At 42.3% G+C, this 16,958-nt stretch overlaps 1 protein-coding gene across 1 annotated transcript; it reads left to right on the forward strand.

The window, feature by feature from the left end:
• Nucleotides 1–4,242: 4,242 nt before the first annotated feature.
• Nucleotides 4,243–13,932, forward strand: IL21 (interleukin 21). The gene is made up of 5 exons (XM_019741386.3): nt 4,243–4,605; nt 4,715–4,750; nt 9,342–9,497; nt 11,306–11,383; nt 11,475–13,932. Exons 1-5 carry the CDS (start codon nt 4,459–4,461, stop codon nt 11,496–11,498), a joined length of 441 nt encoding a protein of 146 aa, XP_019596945.1. The 5' UTR covers nt 4,243–4,458; the 3' UTR covers nt 11,499–13,932.
• The last annotated feature ends 3,026 nt before the right edge of the window (nt 13,933–16,958 follow it).

The following is a 16,958-nucleotide window of genomic DNA, read 5'->3' on the forward strand; positions in this document are numbered from 1 at the left end:
AGCATTGAGCAAATCTCACAGAGCCTGTATTTCCCTGTCCTCCACTTTGTTAATCAGTCGCTTTTGTTTATAGAGCTGCCACGCACACTTTACACAGAGACTCCATAGTTAAAGAATTCAAGTGCAATTCAGCACTAAAGCTGTAGGGAACACAACTGACGGCTGATGGCTCACCTGCTGTTTCAGCGTTCTGTAGTGACTTACTCCCCCCCACCCCCCACCCCCCGAGTGTGGAATAAGACTGTATTTATTAGGTTGGTGCAAAAATAATCACAGTTTTTGCAATTATTTTTAAGCTTTTAAACCGCAATTGCTTTTGCACCAACCTAATATATGGATATAATAATCCTACGTCATAACCAACCTTGTTCAACACAAATGGTATTCAAGGGGCCCGTAAATCCATCGACGCGAGACCCATTCTCTGTACACATGTTCAACCATATATGTACGTGTGATTATTTCTCAAGAAGTGTGTAGCTAGTCTTGTGATGAATTAAACGCAAATTCATTTAAAAGCTCTCCTGAAGTTATAGTTACCCCTTGGCATTAGAATTCCTCAAGAAGGAAGAACACTAAATCAATTTCTACCTTTTATTATGGGAGATGAGACATTTCTGATATTAAACAGCAGTTCATGCCAGAAATCATAAAATTCTCAGATACAATAACATAAAAAACTTAAAATCCCTGGGTGGTGAAAGACACCACATTTAACATATCGTTACTTTATGAATAAGTAAGAAAACCCAATAGATGGGCAAAGAATATGAATAAGAACAGCTCTGTTCACAGAAAAAGAAATACACTGATAATACGGATTGGAAAATATGCCAACCTTCATTATTGATCAAAGGAAGACAAACCAATGATAAAATACGCTTTTTTTGCTTTAGCATATTGGCAAATATTTAAAATATTCTGAATATAAGGTATTTATGAGGGTGGAGAAGGAGAGGAAACTCTCTGTTGGTGGAAGCGTACGCTGGTAGGACGTGTTGGAGGGCAACTGGAGGTTTCTATCAAATTTTTAAATTTCCCTTAGGAAGTCAAAGGTGGGATATGCATCTAAAGGGAATATATTTCAAATATCCTTAAAAATATGGATGTTCACTGCAGCATTGTTTGTAGGGGGTAAAACAATGGCACAATCTGAGTGTCTATCAGTGGGCTGTGAGTGGATGAGTCCCGGTCCGGCCCTACAGTGGGACGTTACTGCAGCTAATAAGTGCAATACCCCGCGTGTGAATACTGTACGGAGGGATCGCTGGCCCTCACGTATTGTGTGAAAAAGGAAAGCTGTAGAATATGTATGGTAAGGTTAAATTTTTATGTAAATAAAAAGCCCCACATTTTTCTATGTCTATATCTCTATGTCTTTTTCTATACGTCTTTATCTCTGTATATCACTACATTTTCTTCAATAGCTACATATCTATACCTAGCCCTCTATATTGCTCTATGTACCTAGGAAAAGAATTGAGATGATACATAGTAAATTCTCAAGAATGCCCCCAGGGAGTGAAAATTAGGGGAGGAAAGGGAGTAATTCTATATTTGGCTTTTCACTTTATACAACTCTATGTTCTTGGAATTCTTTTTTTATGACACCTACCTACGTATTAGTTTTGTAAATACGAAGATGAAAAGCAGTGATTTTCCAAAAATGCCCCTCATTCCTAAAGCAGAATGAGGATGGCATTCAGCCTGCAGACCCCTCTCTTGGAGACCCGCTCCATCCTGGGGGGCACAGGGAGGAAGGAGGGTCCTACCAACGAGAAAGTGAGGGCAGCGTGGGGAGGGTGGCAGCAAAGGTCATGGCAGCATGTGTTTATTTTCAGGACCATGTGTTGGGGGCTGCGGGGCCACAACTAGGGATGTTTATAGGCGTCACCCAGGGACGGAGATGGGTGCAGCCTTGAGTCCAGAGAGAACAGGATTTCTGTGATCAGAGATACTGGACAGGAGGCTAGAGGAGGCTGGTGGAACTGTCCCTTCTTGTGCTGTGAGGTCAGTGGGGAACCTGGTTGGAGACTGCACATCTTTCCGATCTTTTTCTCCATCCTGCTCAGAATGAGGACTTCTGCTCTCTAGCCTCACCGATGGGTGTGACAGTTGCCTAGAAACAAGCCACTTGTCTGCATACCTTTGGTACGTAGGAGTGGCACAGATCATAATACTCACTATCACTCTAAACACTGGAGGCTGCTCGTCCCAGGGTTTGCCATGCAGAATGCCTATTTCTACCCAAAGGGCCAGAGCGAGTGAAAGCAAAAATGGAGCATATGACACAGAGTGGGATTGGGAAGTGGAGGTCTTTGGGGTGCCATCATTCAGCCCACCACATCAGTGGTGATATTCAAAATGCCTAACAACCAATATGTGACTTAAAGCAACGGATCTGACTCTCAGAAAGGCTCAGGCAGAAAGCTGGGGCAGAGCCTTGGAGACAGCCAGCGTGCTGGCTGATGGACGGTAGAGAGGGCTGGGGTCTCTCAGGCGTGGGGAGGTGCCAGGGCGGGCAGAAGTGCTTCTCTCTAAGGAGTACGACAGGCTTTGGCCCCTTCCCCAAGCAGCACAGCCACAGCGTGTGTTTCGGCTGAGCACCCTCCTGGCCGTGCTCTTCCTCCCATGATGAGTTTGGCTTCTCTGGGCGTCTGTAAGTTCTCCTCTTCACCTCGTCCATGCCCAGCACACACACCTGGGAATTTATCGTGTGCGGCTGCCTTTTAGCCCTTTACTTGGAGCGTCTATTTAAGCCTCACCACAACCGGAGGATTAGATTCCATACTTATCTTCCTTTTGCAAGATCGTACCCAGGGTCATATGTGCTGCTACTTGTCAGGGCCTGGACTTGAACTCAAGCTCTTTGATTTAGAAACTGAGCTCTTAACCCCCGTGGTGTCTTCAAGGAGACTCACATCTTTTTAGGCAGATAAGGAAGACGTACGAAGCTAAGGCAGGCAACGCTGAGGTACCAGGTGGCAACCACTAGGACCTACGCATTTCAGAGGTTCACACAGAACCCTCCCCTATAGAACTTAATGGTTAAAGGGAGGATTTCTTGATCATAGAGTAAGAAGTCTTATCTATTCTGTTAGACCAAAGCTGAGTGCTCTTGAACAGATATTCTGTGATAGAAAGATCACAGTCAACCTTCAAAGCAAATTAAACTCTAATTTATCTCGGCTACATAACATTCTTGAACAAAGTATGGCTGTAAACACGTAATGAAATAGAAAAATAAATAAAATCTAGAATCAACAGTTTCATTTGTAAGTCCTAATCGGTTGCGGCACAAAACTACCTCTGGCTAGAACATGACATTCAACTTTCTCAAACAGGTAAAGTGCAGCAGGGACGGGAGGAGCAGCGAGGGCAGGATGAGAAAACCCCTTCTGGACTTGCAGTGTTTTATGAACCTCTACCTGGTCATTTAGAACTGCTGTTTATGCCCAGAAGAAATAATATCTAATAGAAACAACTAACACTATATAAAGAGAAAAAGATATCATTTATGGGTATTTTTAATTTTGCTGTTTGAAAAAAAATTGGTTTAGATTTTTAATTCATTTCATTAAAGCATCATAAGAGAAGCTGGATATTAAAGAGTTGTTTTTTTTTTTTTGTTTTGTTTTTTAATAATGAAGGTCGAGTGAAATCTTGATTGGGGGAGGGGGTGAGATTAATTTCTGTTGAGTCCCCGAGAATCATTTATTGTATCTATACATCAGATTGTTAAGTAAAATGTTAGAAACCAAGATTAATGCTATTTAAAGATGCTTTGGGCAAGAGTCGGAAGCAAATTCCACTTAAAACCTTCTAACCTGATTAAGAACCTAAATTTTCTTGCTAATTTGGAAAATACCCCTGATATTTAAAATTTCCTAAAAGGTAGCTCTCCTCCTACCTTCAGGATGGAATACTGGATGATTTCAGTCAAAAGGCATAGCTATTACCATAGAAAAAGTCCTGCAAGAACGCGCTGCGGCCACTTTACTCATTATTGAAGTGCCTTATGACTGTCAGAGGGAGCAGGTAAAGTGGTAGGGGACGCACAGAGAGCGAGATCAAAGTGTTTTTGTTTACTTCTTTGAAGTCTTGTAGTACCTACTGTTTACCATGCACACTTTTTGATTCATGCTGAAAATTGGAATTCACCCATCTCTCTTTTTCCTGTCTAAGTTGCCGATGGAGCACATTTCGTTGACTCCATCGATCCCTGCCCCCACGCATTAGCACATGCACACGTATACCTCGCCAGTGGAAAAGAAAACAGAGTTACTCACATTCATCCACTTTACAAAGATTTCCAGGCTGCGATGGGAGGGCTTTACCTCTCCCTGAAGGATGAATAAATAGGTAGCTTTACTGACAAACCTATTCACAGTGCAACTGAAGTGAGAACTGAGACCCGGGCCTTGCTCTCCTGCACTTAGGAGACCCCATCCTGGCAACATGGAAAGGATAGTCCTCTGCCTCATGGTCGTCTTCTCGGGGACAGTGGCCCATAAGTCAAGCCTGCAAAGGCCAGATCGCTTCTTGATCAGAATGCGTCAACTCATAGACATTGTTGATCAGCTGAACAATTATGTGAATGACTTGGTAAGGCCATACTTGTCAGAGCAAAATTTAAGTAGTATTCTTCAATTAATATGAAAATGAGCTTTTTGACTTATAAAAATAACTCAGAACTAATTTTCTTTTGCTCTAGGACCCTGAATTTCTGCCAGCTCCAGAAGATGTAAAGGTAAGACCAGCTGAATTTATTTGTGAAGATATCTTTGATATGTTTTAAAATCCAATTAAGAAAGGTATTGACATGATTATTTAGGAATACATTTAATTTCAATGAATTTGGAGATTTAATAATTGGTAAAATAGTTCTTTCTATTTTGGTCAAATATTCATTACTTTACCAACATGCCAACCAATAAAACACTACATACCTTATAAAATATCATTTTATCTTCAAATATCTCTAAGAGTACTCCCAAGTAGTGCTGTTGAGACAGAAAAACAAAGCTAGAAAATATATCTATGCTCTGGGCAGTTTCTGAACAATGAGCAACTAATTAGATTGCCAGAGTCCCTGCGCATGAAATTCTTGAGGCTTCTTTATAAATGTGCCTAAGAAATATAGACACATACCATAAGAAGCAGAATTCACCTTTTAATAACAGAAAGAAAAAGAGACAGAGAGAGAAAGAGAGAGAGAGAGAGAGAGAGAGAGAGAGAGAGAGAGAGAGAGAGAAAGGGAGGGAGGGAGGGAGGGAGGGAGGGAGGGAGGGAGGAAGGAAGGAAGGAAGGAAGGAAGGAAGGAAGGAAGGAAGGAAGGAAAGAAAGAAAGAAAGAAAAAAAGAAAGGAAGAAAGAACAGATACAGGAACAGCCGGAGGAACGGGTGTGGACCTGTAGAAAGGCTGACCTGTAGAAAATTCCATATACCTTGGCCTCAGGGAGTCTTGTCTTTGGCCTTCGGTGAGGTCTTTTGAAAGGACCATTTTCAACAAGTCATCCCATTCTCTTAAGTCATTTAAATCCATGAGGTTCTGGGAAGAACAGGCTGCTGAGCTTTTCCTTACTAACTTTCATCTAGTCTTCAGGTTTGGTACCTTGGGGATATAAACGCAACTGGGGAAATGTTTTCACAGTCACAACCTTAACTGCATAAATTAGAGTAATTATAAAAGTGCTACCAGTAATTAGGACGCCACAAAGGGTGAGACTTATGAAGATACACTGCAAAGAAAACAATTATTGTAAATGACTGTGTGTAAAAGTGTAGAAAGTGAATGAGTCACAACTATTGCTTTTCTGTAAAACTCACTCTCCAGCTCTAAACGGAACCACTCTCATTTACTGGCCCGTTTCTAACAAGCAGCATCTAAAATGAAAGTCGCATATTCAGTTTATGGGAAAGACTTTTCCAATAAGTAAGAATATTTCTTAATCGATGTCCTAGTTATCAAAACATGCATTTTTCAGCATCTCATGCACGTTGTTTAACTGCTATGGTTAGAGTTCTTTCTGGAGTTTTCGAGCTGCAGTCCCTATCTTACAAAACAATAAGGAAGATGCCTTATTTTCTAGCTTGAGTTGATCTAGTGGGTACTTCCTTTGTAAGCTTTGCTAAAGAGAGCTATTTTTTATCTTACATCATAATGCAAGGGTTTTTGTCTCAGGGACACTGTATTCATCTGGTAACCTGACCAGGCAGTGCTGGCTGTGAGCAGTGGTGTAACTAAGGTCGTCAAAGCTGTGCTGTCAGGCAAATTCAGGAAGGGAGAAAATAGTGTAAGACCACAACAGTGTTCTAGCAAATGCTGCAGAGCCTGCCGCCAAAGGGGGCCTATAAGAGACTTCAAAAGATTAAAAAGTTTAATGGAAATACATTCATTGACGTTCTGCAGATAAACGTTGAACCTTCTCTATAAACCTAAGAAATATAGACACATATCATAAGAAGCAGAATTCACCTTTTAATAACAAGAAAGAAAGAAAGAAAGAAAGAAAGAAAGAAAGAAAGAAAGAAAGAAAGAAAGAAAGAAAGAAAGAAAGAAAGAAAGATCTAAGATCTCTGATTGGCCTCATCAGGCATCTTTCTTTCTCTTTCTAATCACATAACCAGTGGCCCCGGAGTTGTGATGATTTTGCTCCCCACCACCTGCCTCCTGAGAGTATCTGTCAGTGTCAGGAGAAATTTTTGGTTTCTACAGTTGTGTGTATGGGGATGATTTCTATTGGCATCTAGTAGGTAGAGGCCAGGGACATTATTAGACATTCTAGAATGCACAGGACAGCCCTGGCAACAAAGACATATCCAGCCCCAAATGTCAGGTGCACTGCTGCTGAGAAACCCTGATTTAAGTCTAGTTTGTGTGTGAGACAAAAGATATTTTGTCCAATTAGCAAGACTTCCCAGTGTGAATGGCCAAGGCTTTCTTTGGGGGGAAAAAAGTAAGTAGGTTAAACATAAGCTGTGAGGAGGCAAATATTTTCAAATATTCAATCGCAACAACAAAGTCTTGTGGGCCTCTTTGCCAAAGCAGCATTTGACTGTTCTCTGGCTAAAGAGAGGAGTGGTTTGTTACTCTTGCTTTTAACTCCCTGACTGCTCCCTCTGTTCTGCAAAACTCATGTAGGACAGGTAAGTCCCCATGTTTTCATGTGCTAAAGGCTGAAGGGAACAGAGCCTCACCCTTAGCGCCTGCTGTCACCACAGCACAGCACAGGAAAGCCGTGCCTGTGTTCCCAGATGGCTGCACCTGGACTGGGGGTCATCTGGTAAACCCCCGGGCGCCGGCACCTGCGGCTGCCTGGACCAAGGTCAGTCTCTCCACTGTCCTCAGCACATCCTTCCTGCAGTTAGCGGGCAGCTCCTCTGCCTCTCTGAGGCGTCCTCTGCTGTGCATGCAAAGTCAAACGCAGCGCTTCCGTGTCCTGTACACACACTGCCAGGGACAGCGCTGCTTGCAGACAGCACAGAGCAGAGCACTGTGGTCTATCGGGACAGGCAGGACGAGTGGGCTTGAGCATTGGTGCCCAGCTGCCAGTCAGAGGCTCCTGGAGAGGCTTTCCCGGGCGTAACAGCTGTCATCACCGGTCTTGACCACTCCTGGCAATATTGTCTCAAGGGAGTTTGTTAGGTAGGGCCCCTCTACTTCTTCGGAACCTAATTTTCTTTCAACACACCCATGTAAATGTTAACTCAGCAAAATGGGCCTCTGTGAGAAATGCTGGTTTCTCAGATCAGCACGGATGAAGCAGTTAGCGTTTTCAGTTTCAGCTGGAAAATTTACCTCTTTAAATATGAATATTATTTTTTCCAGTAAGTTAAGCCGGTTGTGGTCAAAAAGAAGAGAAAAGAAAAAACTTCAACAAACATGAACATGTGGTTTTCAAGGAAAAAAAAAGTGCTATAATGAACATTCATAAATAGTTTCTATTAAATAAGCATTTTGGCAAACATATGGAAAGGATACTACCTTGCCCGAATGACAGGCAAGCTGCTGTGATAGAAGGAAACCAGATAAGCTGGTTCTCGGCTTGTGGCTGTGTATGCAAAGCGAGCCGGAGGGGGTTGTGTCTGACAGATGCTGTTATTCATCAACATTCAAATTGGGCAAGCCGATGGGTTGGAAAATGCAAAGCAGGCCAGATGCTATTTTCAGCTGATTGTCCATGAGAAGACTTAGGTCACACAGCTCTGGATGGGACAGCCCTTGGAGGACCTGAGAGAGACTGAGGTTTCTGGTTACAAGGCAGTGGCTTCCAAGCACATTAGTGAAATGAAGACATGGCAACTCTTTCAGGGGTGAGGGGAGCGAGGATAGCACCATATGCACACACCTGCTGAAAGTAAAGTGACTTGGATACACTTTCTTAGATCAGCATTAAAAGGTTTTCAACAAGTCAGTATAAATTTTGTTCTTCTAAAATGTTCCATTTCATTTTCAGTTCGATTTCTAAGATTTTGACTTATTCACTAGTCACTAGTTATTAGACTAAACCAAGAGACGCATTTTGGATCCTTGTTCTGTCCACTTCTCCTTGCTCTGAGAATTCTCTCCATTCCTTACTGTCTAAGGAAAGGTCTTTCGTCCCATTGGCTGGGAGGAAATTCTGTTCCTTGACTGCTTGATTCAGGCAGAAGCCTACCTTACCTGACCTAAGAGTGTGACTAGCATTTTAGAAAAGTCACGTGTGGTCCACGGCAGGGGTATTGAATCTTGCATGAGGACGATGCCATCAGAGGTAGGCACTCACTTCCTTTCCCCAAGGGGAAGGCTTTAACTCATTTACTTCATTTGTGGGCTCCACACATATGGATGCAGCCAGCATTCAGTAGCAACAAGACACGATGCCAGGTGTACAGGAGAAGCTGCTGCTGTCAGCTACCTCCATGGGCATCGTAGAGGGAAGCAAACAACAAATGAAAAAGATTCTTAATCAGGCTACAGCACATGGCACTCCAAGCTGCCACCAGTCACAGTGCAACTTTTAGAGCCTCCTAATTCAGAAAATGTGTCCTAAAACCGAGCTAGCTCTCCCTTACAACACACGCAGGTCCTGCCCACCTCCCAGACCCCAGAATGGCGTTAGGAATACAGAACTGTGGGAAGCGAGGCTTCTTCCTCCTGTTCTCTCTCCTAGCACAGGGGGAGCCTCCTCTCCCGCCCGATGGTGAAGTAAGTAGAACACGAGGTCATTCCTTACTTGTCTGCTGACATGAATGTTACCAAAGACACTGTCGTAGAAATAGAAAAAGAGGATTGGGAAGGTCATCTTTACTTTCTGAGTAACTCCTGTTAACATGTGTACAAATTATTTCTCTTTCAGAGACACTGTGAACGGTCGGCTTTTTCATGCTTTCAGAAGGTCCAACTAAAGTCAGCAAATGCAGGAGACAATGAGAAGAAAATCAACGTATTAACTAAACAGTTGATGAGGAAACTACCTCCCACAAATGCAGAGAGAAGACAGAAACAGAGACTAGTAAGATTGTCATTTGTTGTCTACTTTATTTGTACTGATTAACTATATCTAACACACATACACACACACACACACACACACACACACACACACACACACTCACTCTGAGGCCAGAGCCTCAGTGCCTTTCCTTCAGTTACACCTTATATACAGTGTTGTTTTGAGACACGACGTCATCTTTTCTAAGTCCACACACTTGAAAGTGCTCAGAAACCCAACTGGAATTTGCTAATAGTCCCTGACACCTGGAATAAGTGAATGCAGCTTCCCACGGTGAGGGAGTCAGTGGGTAGGGAATCCACTGTGACTTAGGACTTCAAAACATTCTCCTCTCATTATATAGCTGGTGTTCTTATTCGCAGAAGCTAGATCCTAGTTTTCCCACAAGAGATGGCACAGCCTATAAGAGACCAAGACAAACCTCAAACTTCACCTTCCTCCCGTAGAGAGCATGACTGTCCTGGGCATTTGCAGCGCCAGTGCCATATTTAAATAGGTAGACCCCATTATTTGGCTGGGGAATTTCAATAATCTCTAGTTTGGGGGGCCCTGACAGCATCTTTTATATCTCTTCTTTTGCCAACTTGGGAGCAAGGCTGATACACTCAGTGCTGACACAAGCATTAATCAAAAGCATTGGATAAACACAAGATGAATTACTCTAAAATGTTTTTCTCAGTTTTCTCTCCTCCAAGGAATTTACATGTGATTCAAATAAAATCTTAATGACACTGTCAAAGTTATTTTAATTTCTTGGCCCAGTTGCAATGTGAAAAGTGTTCCTTTCGAACTTCCCTCAGAAAGGAAGGAGCTGAGCACGCCTTCAAAACCCAATGCCAGAGACTCATGAAACGGTAGGGTGAGCACTGGGCTTAAACATCCAGTTAGGCACCTTCATTTGATAGATGGGACAGTAAGACCAAAGAGGGTAAGTGACCTAGCTCAAGCCCCACAAAGAGGAAAAACCAGAATGAGGACTAGGACTTACACCTCCGACCTCTCAGTCTGGCATTAGAGATGCTAAACACCAAGCAATGGCCTGGGTCTGCTCTCTCAACAAGAATAAGGGTAAAGAACCAAGCAATTGTTTTGAAAAAGAAATAGAAGCAGGCAGGCAACACACATATGAAAAATTGTTCACTCTCCCTATAATCTAATAAATGGAAATTAAAACAAGGAAATCCTATCTTTTTCCAATTAAACATTTGAATACCCAATAACGGTAAGAATACTCTGTGACTAGACATAAAGCTTTTTAAAAATGTACATCAAAAGCCTTAATATTTTTTATCCCTTTCATTTAGTGATTTTACAATTAGAAGTTTATCAAATCAAATAAATAAAAATGTATATGAAAAATTATTCAGAGATGTTCTTTGAAGCACTGTATAAAACAGTGAGAAGTTAGAAGCAATCTATGCATCCCAAAATAGTAATATTTCAATCCTATGTTGGAATACAAAGTAACCATTGTGTATCATATTATTGGAGAATATTTAACATGTAGGAAATGCTTGTGATATGTTAAGTGTAAAAAAAAAAAAGTCAAAATTACCAACTAGTGTAAATAACATAAATGCAAAGAAAAAAAATTACTGGGAGGATATATGAAAACATTGCAGTGGCTATCTCTGAGAATGGGATTACAAGTGATTTTTCCTATTGCTATGTTCTGAACAATTTTATGCAGTTTTCAAAGTTTTTGAGTTAACATGATTTATGTCTGTAACTGGGAAAACAAATTTTAAGTGAACATTTATTCAATAGGAAAATATTTTAAAGAATGTTACTTTTTCATTGATTTCTAGACATGCCCTTCATGCGATTCTTACGAGAAAAAACCACCCAAAGAATTCCTAGAAAGACTGAAATCACTCATCCAAAAGGTATCTAACTTAAATTACCTTTGATTTTCTACCTCATCTTGATCCCGATCGCATCCTGTGTTAGGTTACTCACGGTATGCTATTTCCGCAGATGATTCATCAGCACCTCTCCTAGAACTCACGGAATCCGAAGGTTCCTGAGGACCTCACGGGGAGCTGGACACTAGCGCACACACTCTAACGCAGCCTGAGGCCCACTCCTGGGTATTCCCTATGGAGGAATATGATACATTAGCGATGGGGGAAAACTCGGATAAGTGTTCAAAGGCAGGATGATTTCCCCACAACTTACCATGCGATGCTTCAGTCTAATCCACGTGCTGTGTTTGGTCAACTTGAAAAAACTTTCTACTAAATCAGAGTCTGATTTCCTATGTTATGGATTTCTATGACTTCTAAAGTTTTTACATTATTTCACTGACCAACTATGACATTTTTTTTGGTTGAGGGGAAACTTACAATTTTTAGCCAAAAACACAGTTTGGGAATTTATTGATCTTATATTAACCTTGATCTTGATTACCACAGAATGAGGTCTCTGATAATCATAACTTTAAAAAGTTATATGCCTTCATTCAAGCTGGAAAATATAGAAGCATAGGGTCAAAATGGAAAGTTGAAGGTCTTCATTCTTTTAAGGAAAATGAAAATTGAGTGTTTAAAAATGTGTATCTGAAGAGTTTACTTTTTATCTCAGAATGTCTGACATATAAGTATATAATTTATTTATGTATAGCTTTACAAGATGGCTACAAAAAAAATCTTACCTCTTTATTGGGATTTATCAAATATAGTATAGCCCCCTGATAAGCTAATACTTTATGCTTATGGAAATGGCAATTAAAATCTATACAGGGTCATCCAATAGGTAGGTGTCTTCTGGAACTAAACAGAGTTTTTAACAAATCTTGCAGCTCTCTTCTCAAATCATTATAACAATTGTATGGGAGTGAGCTAATAACTCCAAATGCCTGTTTCCTTCTTTCTTCCTTTCTTTTCTTTCTTTCTTTCTTTTAAATGACACACAATTTGTGTTTGCATGCTTGGCATAAGACAAATGCAGTCACGTAAAGAAAATCGAAATCAGGAGACAAATAGAAAGGCCAGGGCTCCTGTCCTAATAGAAAAGAGACTTTTGCATCACCAAGCTGACCTTCCACCTGTGGGTAGGAAAAACAGACCCCCTGCTAGGCCATTTCACATCAATTCCAGCATTTCTTTAAACATGAAGTTAAAAACGCTAGAAAAATAATATTTTCACTAGGACATTATAAGCTATTGGAGAGTCTCTTATTGTTAAATGGCTGCGAGTGTGTAACAGGACGTTGTACGGGAAGTGCTTTAAGCTCTGAGAAGAAAAATTATCCACTTAGAAGTATATTAACAATAAGTACAGACTAATTTATAATTCCAAAAGATGTGTGAGGAATCAACCATGTCATCAAATTTCAATGAAATGTTTTCTCAACAGAAACAGGTATTCTGTTTGACATTTTTAAATGTTGTTACAAAGGAATCATGTAAATATGTGCCTAAGGATGACGCGGTGGGTGCAAAGCCTGAGTGTCCCATGGGCCAGGCTGGGGCCTTAAAGAGAAAAGCAGGCACCACATGGTCTTGGGAAAGGTGGAGCCTTTAGTTTTTGTTTCCGGCTTTCTGGTTGTTCACTTCTTTGACACTGTGATTTTTATATTTAAAGTAATATATTTATTTTGGTGTGTTTACTGTTAAAAATCTCTGTTCTAATCCTTTTGACCAGAGACTGTACCTTAAAAGTAAAAATAACAGCAGGGTGTTGGCTAGGAGCCTTCACAAAGCCAAGGTTGAAGAGTGGGGTAACGATCCTAGCAGGCTCCAGAACCCTGAGAGAAGCAAGGCGGAAGAGGTGCGACCTGAACAGCTCCACCTGTCCGGCTGTGTCCAACACGTAGCCAGCACCCCCAGAGCAATACAAGGCTAAGCCAGAAGCTCTGCTATTCACCCACGGACAGTGACACAGGAGACCTGAAATCGTGCCAGCCGTGTCACTTGCTTCATTTTGGGGGTTTTCATTTCCTTCTCTGTAGAACGAGGGTGTTGAAAGTCTAGGCTGCCTTTTTTTTTTTAGAGCTTTATGTGTCTATGACTTGCTCAAGTTCTGGAGACTCTGACAGGAACGTCTGCCCATACTTCTGAGTAAAACTCCCTACTGAATCTGACATTTAGTTGTTCAACATTATTTCAAAAGCATTTGTAGCAACACTCACTGTAGGAATGAAGGAAATGTTCAAAAAAAAAGAGGGAGAAAGAGAGAAAGGAAGAAAGAAAACACAGCCACAGGTCATGGGAGTTCAGGGAAATGAGTCATGATTTCTACTGTTTTAGCTAGAAGTGTCTTCTTTAGGCACTTGTATAAATTGTAGCATTATTATTCTATATTATTGCTCTGTTGTATTTACATTTGCATCTGAGAATTTAGTTTTAATATGAAATATGTACTTTATAACTTAATGATTATTTATTATATATTTGGTTTTAAATGTTCATGTTCATGGCTTCTTATTTAAGACCTGATCACATTAAATATTACCCAGTCAGTACAACTGTCTTTTGTGATTCCCTGGAAACCTAAATTCAACATTCTTAGCAGAAAATAAAAGATCATCCTTAGTTTTTGGGAGCATATACTTTGTACATGCACATGGTAAAGACGATCTTCTTTCCTTACATACTTTCACTGAAATGGAACTTCCCACTTCCTGTGCCTGCGTCTAGGATCCCATGACCTTTGCAGCCCTCCCAATTGTTTGGCAGGCCCAGGAGGAATTGAAGATGTCCTTCCTAACGCTGGCTACATGTGCACTGCTGTGCACACCTCTCCCTGCTTTGAAGTTCATCCTGTCTCCTTGTCTGTCCCCTTACTTCTTATTGATGAGCGACATCTCCTGAACACTCCTCCACATGCACTGAGGACTCACGTACATCCTGGCCTTGGATCCATCTTCCGCCTCTGTGACGTCAGTACCCATGAGAAGGATTGCACCCACACGATAGCTTCCCAGAACCCTGACTGCCTCAGTTCCAAACACCTGCATCTTTTACTCCATCCTTGGCCCACTCCCACGGCCAGGAGCCAGACTTTGTCACCTGGAACCATTCATTCTCTGCCTGAAATCCTTACATATAGAAAGCCATCGCCAGCTAGTGTCTTAGTTCTCAAACTGCCCTACACCTATTCCATCAGTCCTGAGACCTCATCGCAACAGCCAGCAGAACTTGGGCCTTCCCCATTCTCTCAGTTTACTGGTTCCTGTCCTTCCCCCATGGAGCCTGGGCCCCTGATCAACCCCTTGAACCGCAGACCCAGCAGCACACACAATCGCATTCCTCTCAAAAACCTGCCTACGAACTCCCCTCCTCACTGTTTCATCTTGGTCCCCAGATCCGGCTTCAGACACTGGCTCTGGCCCTTCCCCTTTGAGGACCGTTTCAGACTCCCCTGTCTGGCTTACTACAGTCACTCTCTGCTCTAAACACTCATGTGCTTTCGACTTCTGCCTCCATCTACTTCAGTCCACAGGTTAGTCCGGCATGACCGCACCGCACGTGGAGGAGAGATTTGGGCGTCCACCGTGAAGCTCGTTCAAAGAGTCATCTACACCTGCGTCTATACTCCCTCACTTCCTACCCACTTACCAAGCTGCTGTAATCTGGTTTCTACCCAACCCACACCCTACTACAGCATCATTAAAACTGCCCTCTCTCTGCTCAGTAAAAACCTACAAATGACCCAACTCACAACGTGTCCAAGTCCGTATCTTGGTCTTGTCATGGCTTCTGCCACCTTTGATCACTCCCTCTGTCTTCGCTCTGACTGGGAGACTACGCTTCCTCCTGGTTCGTCTCACCTCTCTGGCCACAATGCTCAGTGTCAGCTGTCGGTTTGCTTTCCTGTGTCCTCCCCTTGGAAGTTAATGTTCCTGAGGATTCTCTTTTTGGCCATCTTTTCACTTTAAACCTTTCCACTCAGCAGGCGAATGAGTTTCTGGTGTTTTAAATACCCTTCTACATGTTGGTGAGTCTGAAATCGATAAAGGCTGGACCTCTCTGCTAATTCCCAGGCGCAACACCCAACTTCTCCTTGGAGATTTCCATTGTTATCACCCCACCCCCCCAGGTCCTTCACTGCAACACGTAACATGGACCTCTCCCCCCCACCCTCCCTCCATCACACACACGTACTTCCACGACCATCTCTGTTGTCCAGTGTTCCTAACCTTCATCAATGGCACGACCTCCCCCAGCCTCTCAGACTCTACCTTCTCGCTCATACACTATTACAATTGGTTACCGGGCCTTGCAATTTTTATCTCTTAAACCATCCTTTCTCTTCTCCTCCCTCTGCCATCACCTTAATGTAGGCTCTCAGCAATGCTCACAATAACTTTTGACTGGATTTCTAGCCTTCTGTATTCTCCTCTTTCCAATATATCTCCGAGTGGCCACCGGAGAGAGATTTTATAAAACCCAACTCTGATCACAACTTGCCCTTATTAAAGCCCTTCACTCTCCCTTGGAATAAAACCTAGGTCCAACACAGGGCATGCATCATCTGTCCCGCTCAGCTCTCAGCCTGTCTTCACCTTGCACTTCACATGTGAGCTACTCCCATCCACTTCTACTTTCCTGGACACAGCACGATGTTTCACTCCTCTGCCTCTGTACTTGCAGTGACCTCTTCCTGCAGTATCACTCCTCTACCCACTCCTTAATGTGCAGGAAAACCCTCATGCATCTGTCAATTTAACTTAGTTGTCACTTCTTCTAGAAGGATTTCCATCCCCATCTTTCCCAATGTGACAGTGTTAATCTCCCCACTTTCAGAACTGAAGCTTACTTTGATTGTTAGACTAAATGCTCTGTATACAAATGTATTGATCTATATGTCTGTTTCCCTTTCTAAAATGTCAGCCCCTTGGCAGAAGGGACCGCCTTTTGCTAGCACAGTGCCTCATATACAGCAGATAACTACAGAAGAAAACAAATGTTACACAATTGAAGTAAACACACAATATACAATCACGCATTGAATCTCTCTTTCTCTTATGCATTGAATCCAGTTATCACCAAAGCCAGTGATAATTGCCAACTGTTTTAAAAATAACACTAGACTCCAACTACGTGTCAGTATCTCCCGCTTCCACTTTGAGGCCACCGGTCTTTCACTCAGATGATCGTGACACCTTCCTCAGTAGTTTTCCTGTTTTCATCCTCGTCCCTCCCCCAAATCTATTTGCAACAAAGCAGGCTGATGATCCTTTAAACACTAATCAGAACATGTCCCTCTCAGCTCAAAACCTCCCAATGGCTCCTTTCTCATTCAGAGTAAAGCATGAGTCCTACAAGGGCTGCCTGGTGGCATCTCCTCTACCCCTCACCTCTGCAGCCTCGTTTTCACTCTTTTTTCTCACTCCAGCCACACTGTCGCTCTTCCCTTTCTCCAGCACTCCGGGACACTCCCACTGCGGCAGCCACGTTTCCCTCCCTTCCATTTGGAATGCTCCCCTGCCAGCTGTGCATGAGGTCCCACCCTCAC

The sequence above is a fragment of the Rhinolophus sinicus genome, chromosome 15 (assembly GCF_057876585.1).
Source record: "Rhinolophus sinicus isolate RSI-liver-muscle chromosome 15, RSI-T2T, whole genome shotgun sequence".
In the NCBI taxonomy this organism is placed as follows: domain Eukaryota; kingdom Metazoa; phylum Chordata; class Mammalia; order Chiroptera; family Rhinolophidae; genus Rhinolophus; species Rhinolophus sinicus.

What these genes read in the sequence shown, in the direction of transcription:
- IL21 (XM_019741386.3), top strand. Translation starts at nt 4,459, where the DNA reads ATGGAAAGGATAGTCCTCTGCCTCATGGTCGTCTTCTCGGGGACAGTG. An exon ending in ACAATTATGTGAATGACTTG is followed by an intron (nt 4,606 to 4,714) that starts GTAAGGCCATAC and finishes CTTTTGCTCTAG; the next exon opens with GACCCTGAATTTCTGCCAGC. An exon ending in TGAAATCACTCATCCAAAAG is followed by an intron (nt 11,384 to 11,474) that starts GTATCTAACTTA and finishes CTATTTCCGCAG; the next exon opens with ATGATTCATCAGCACCTCTC.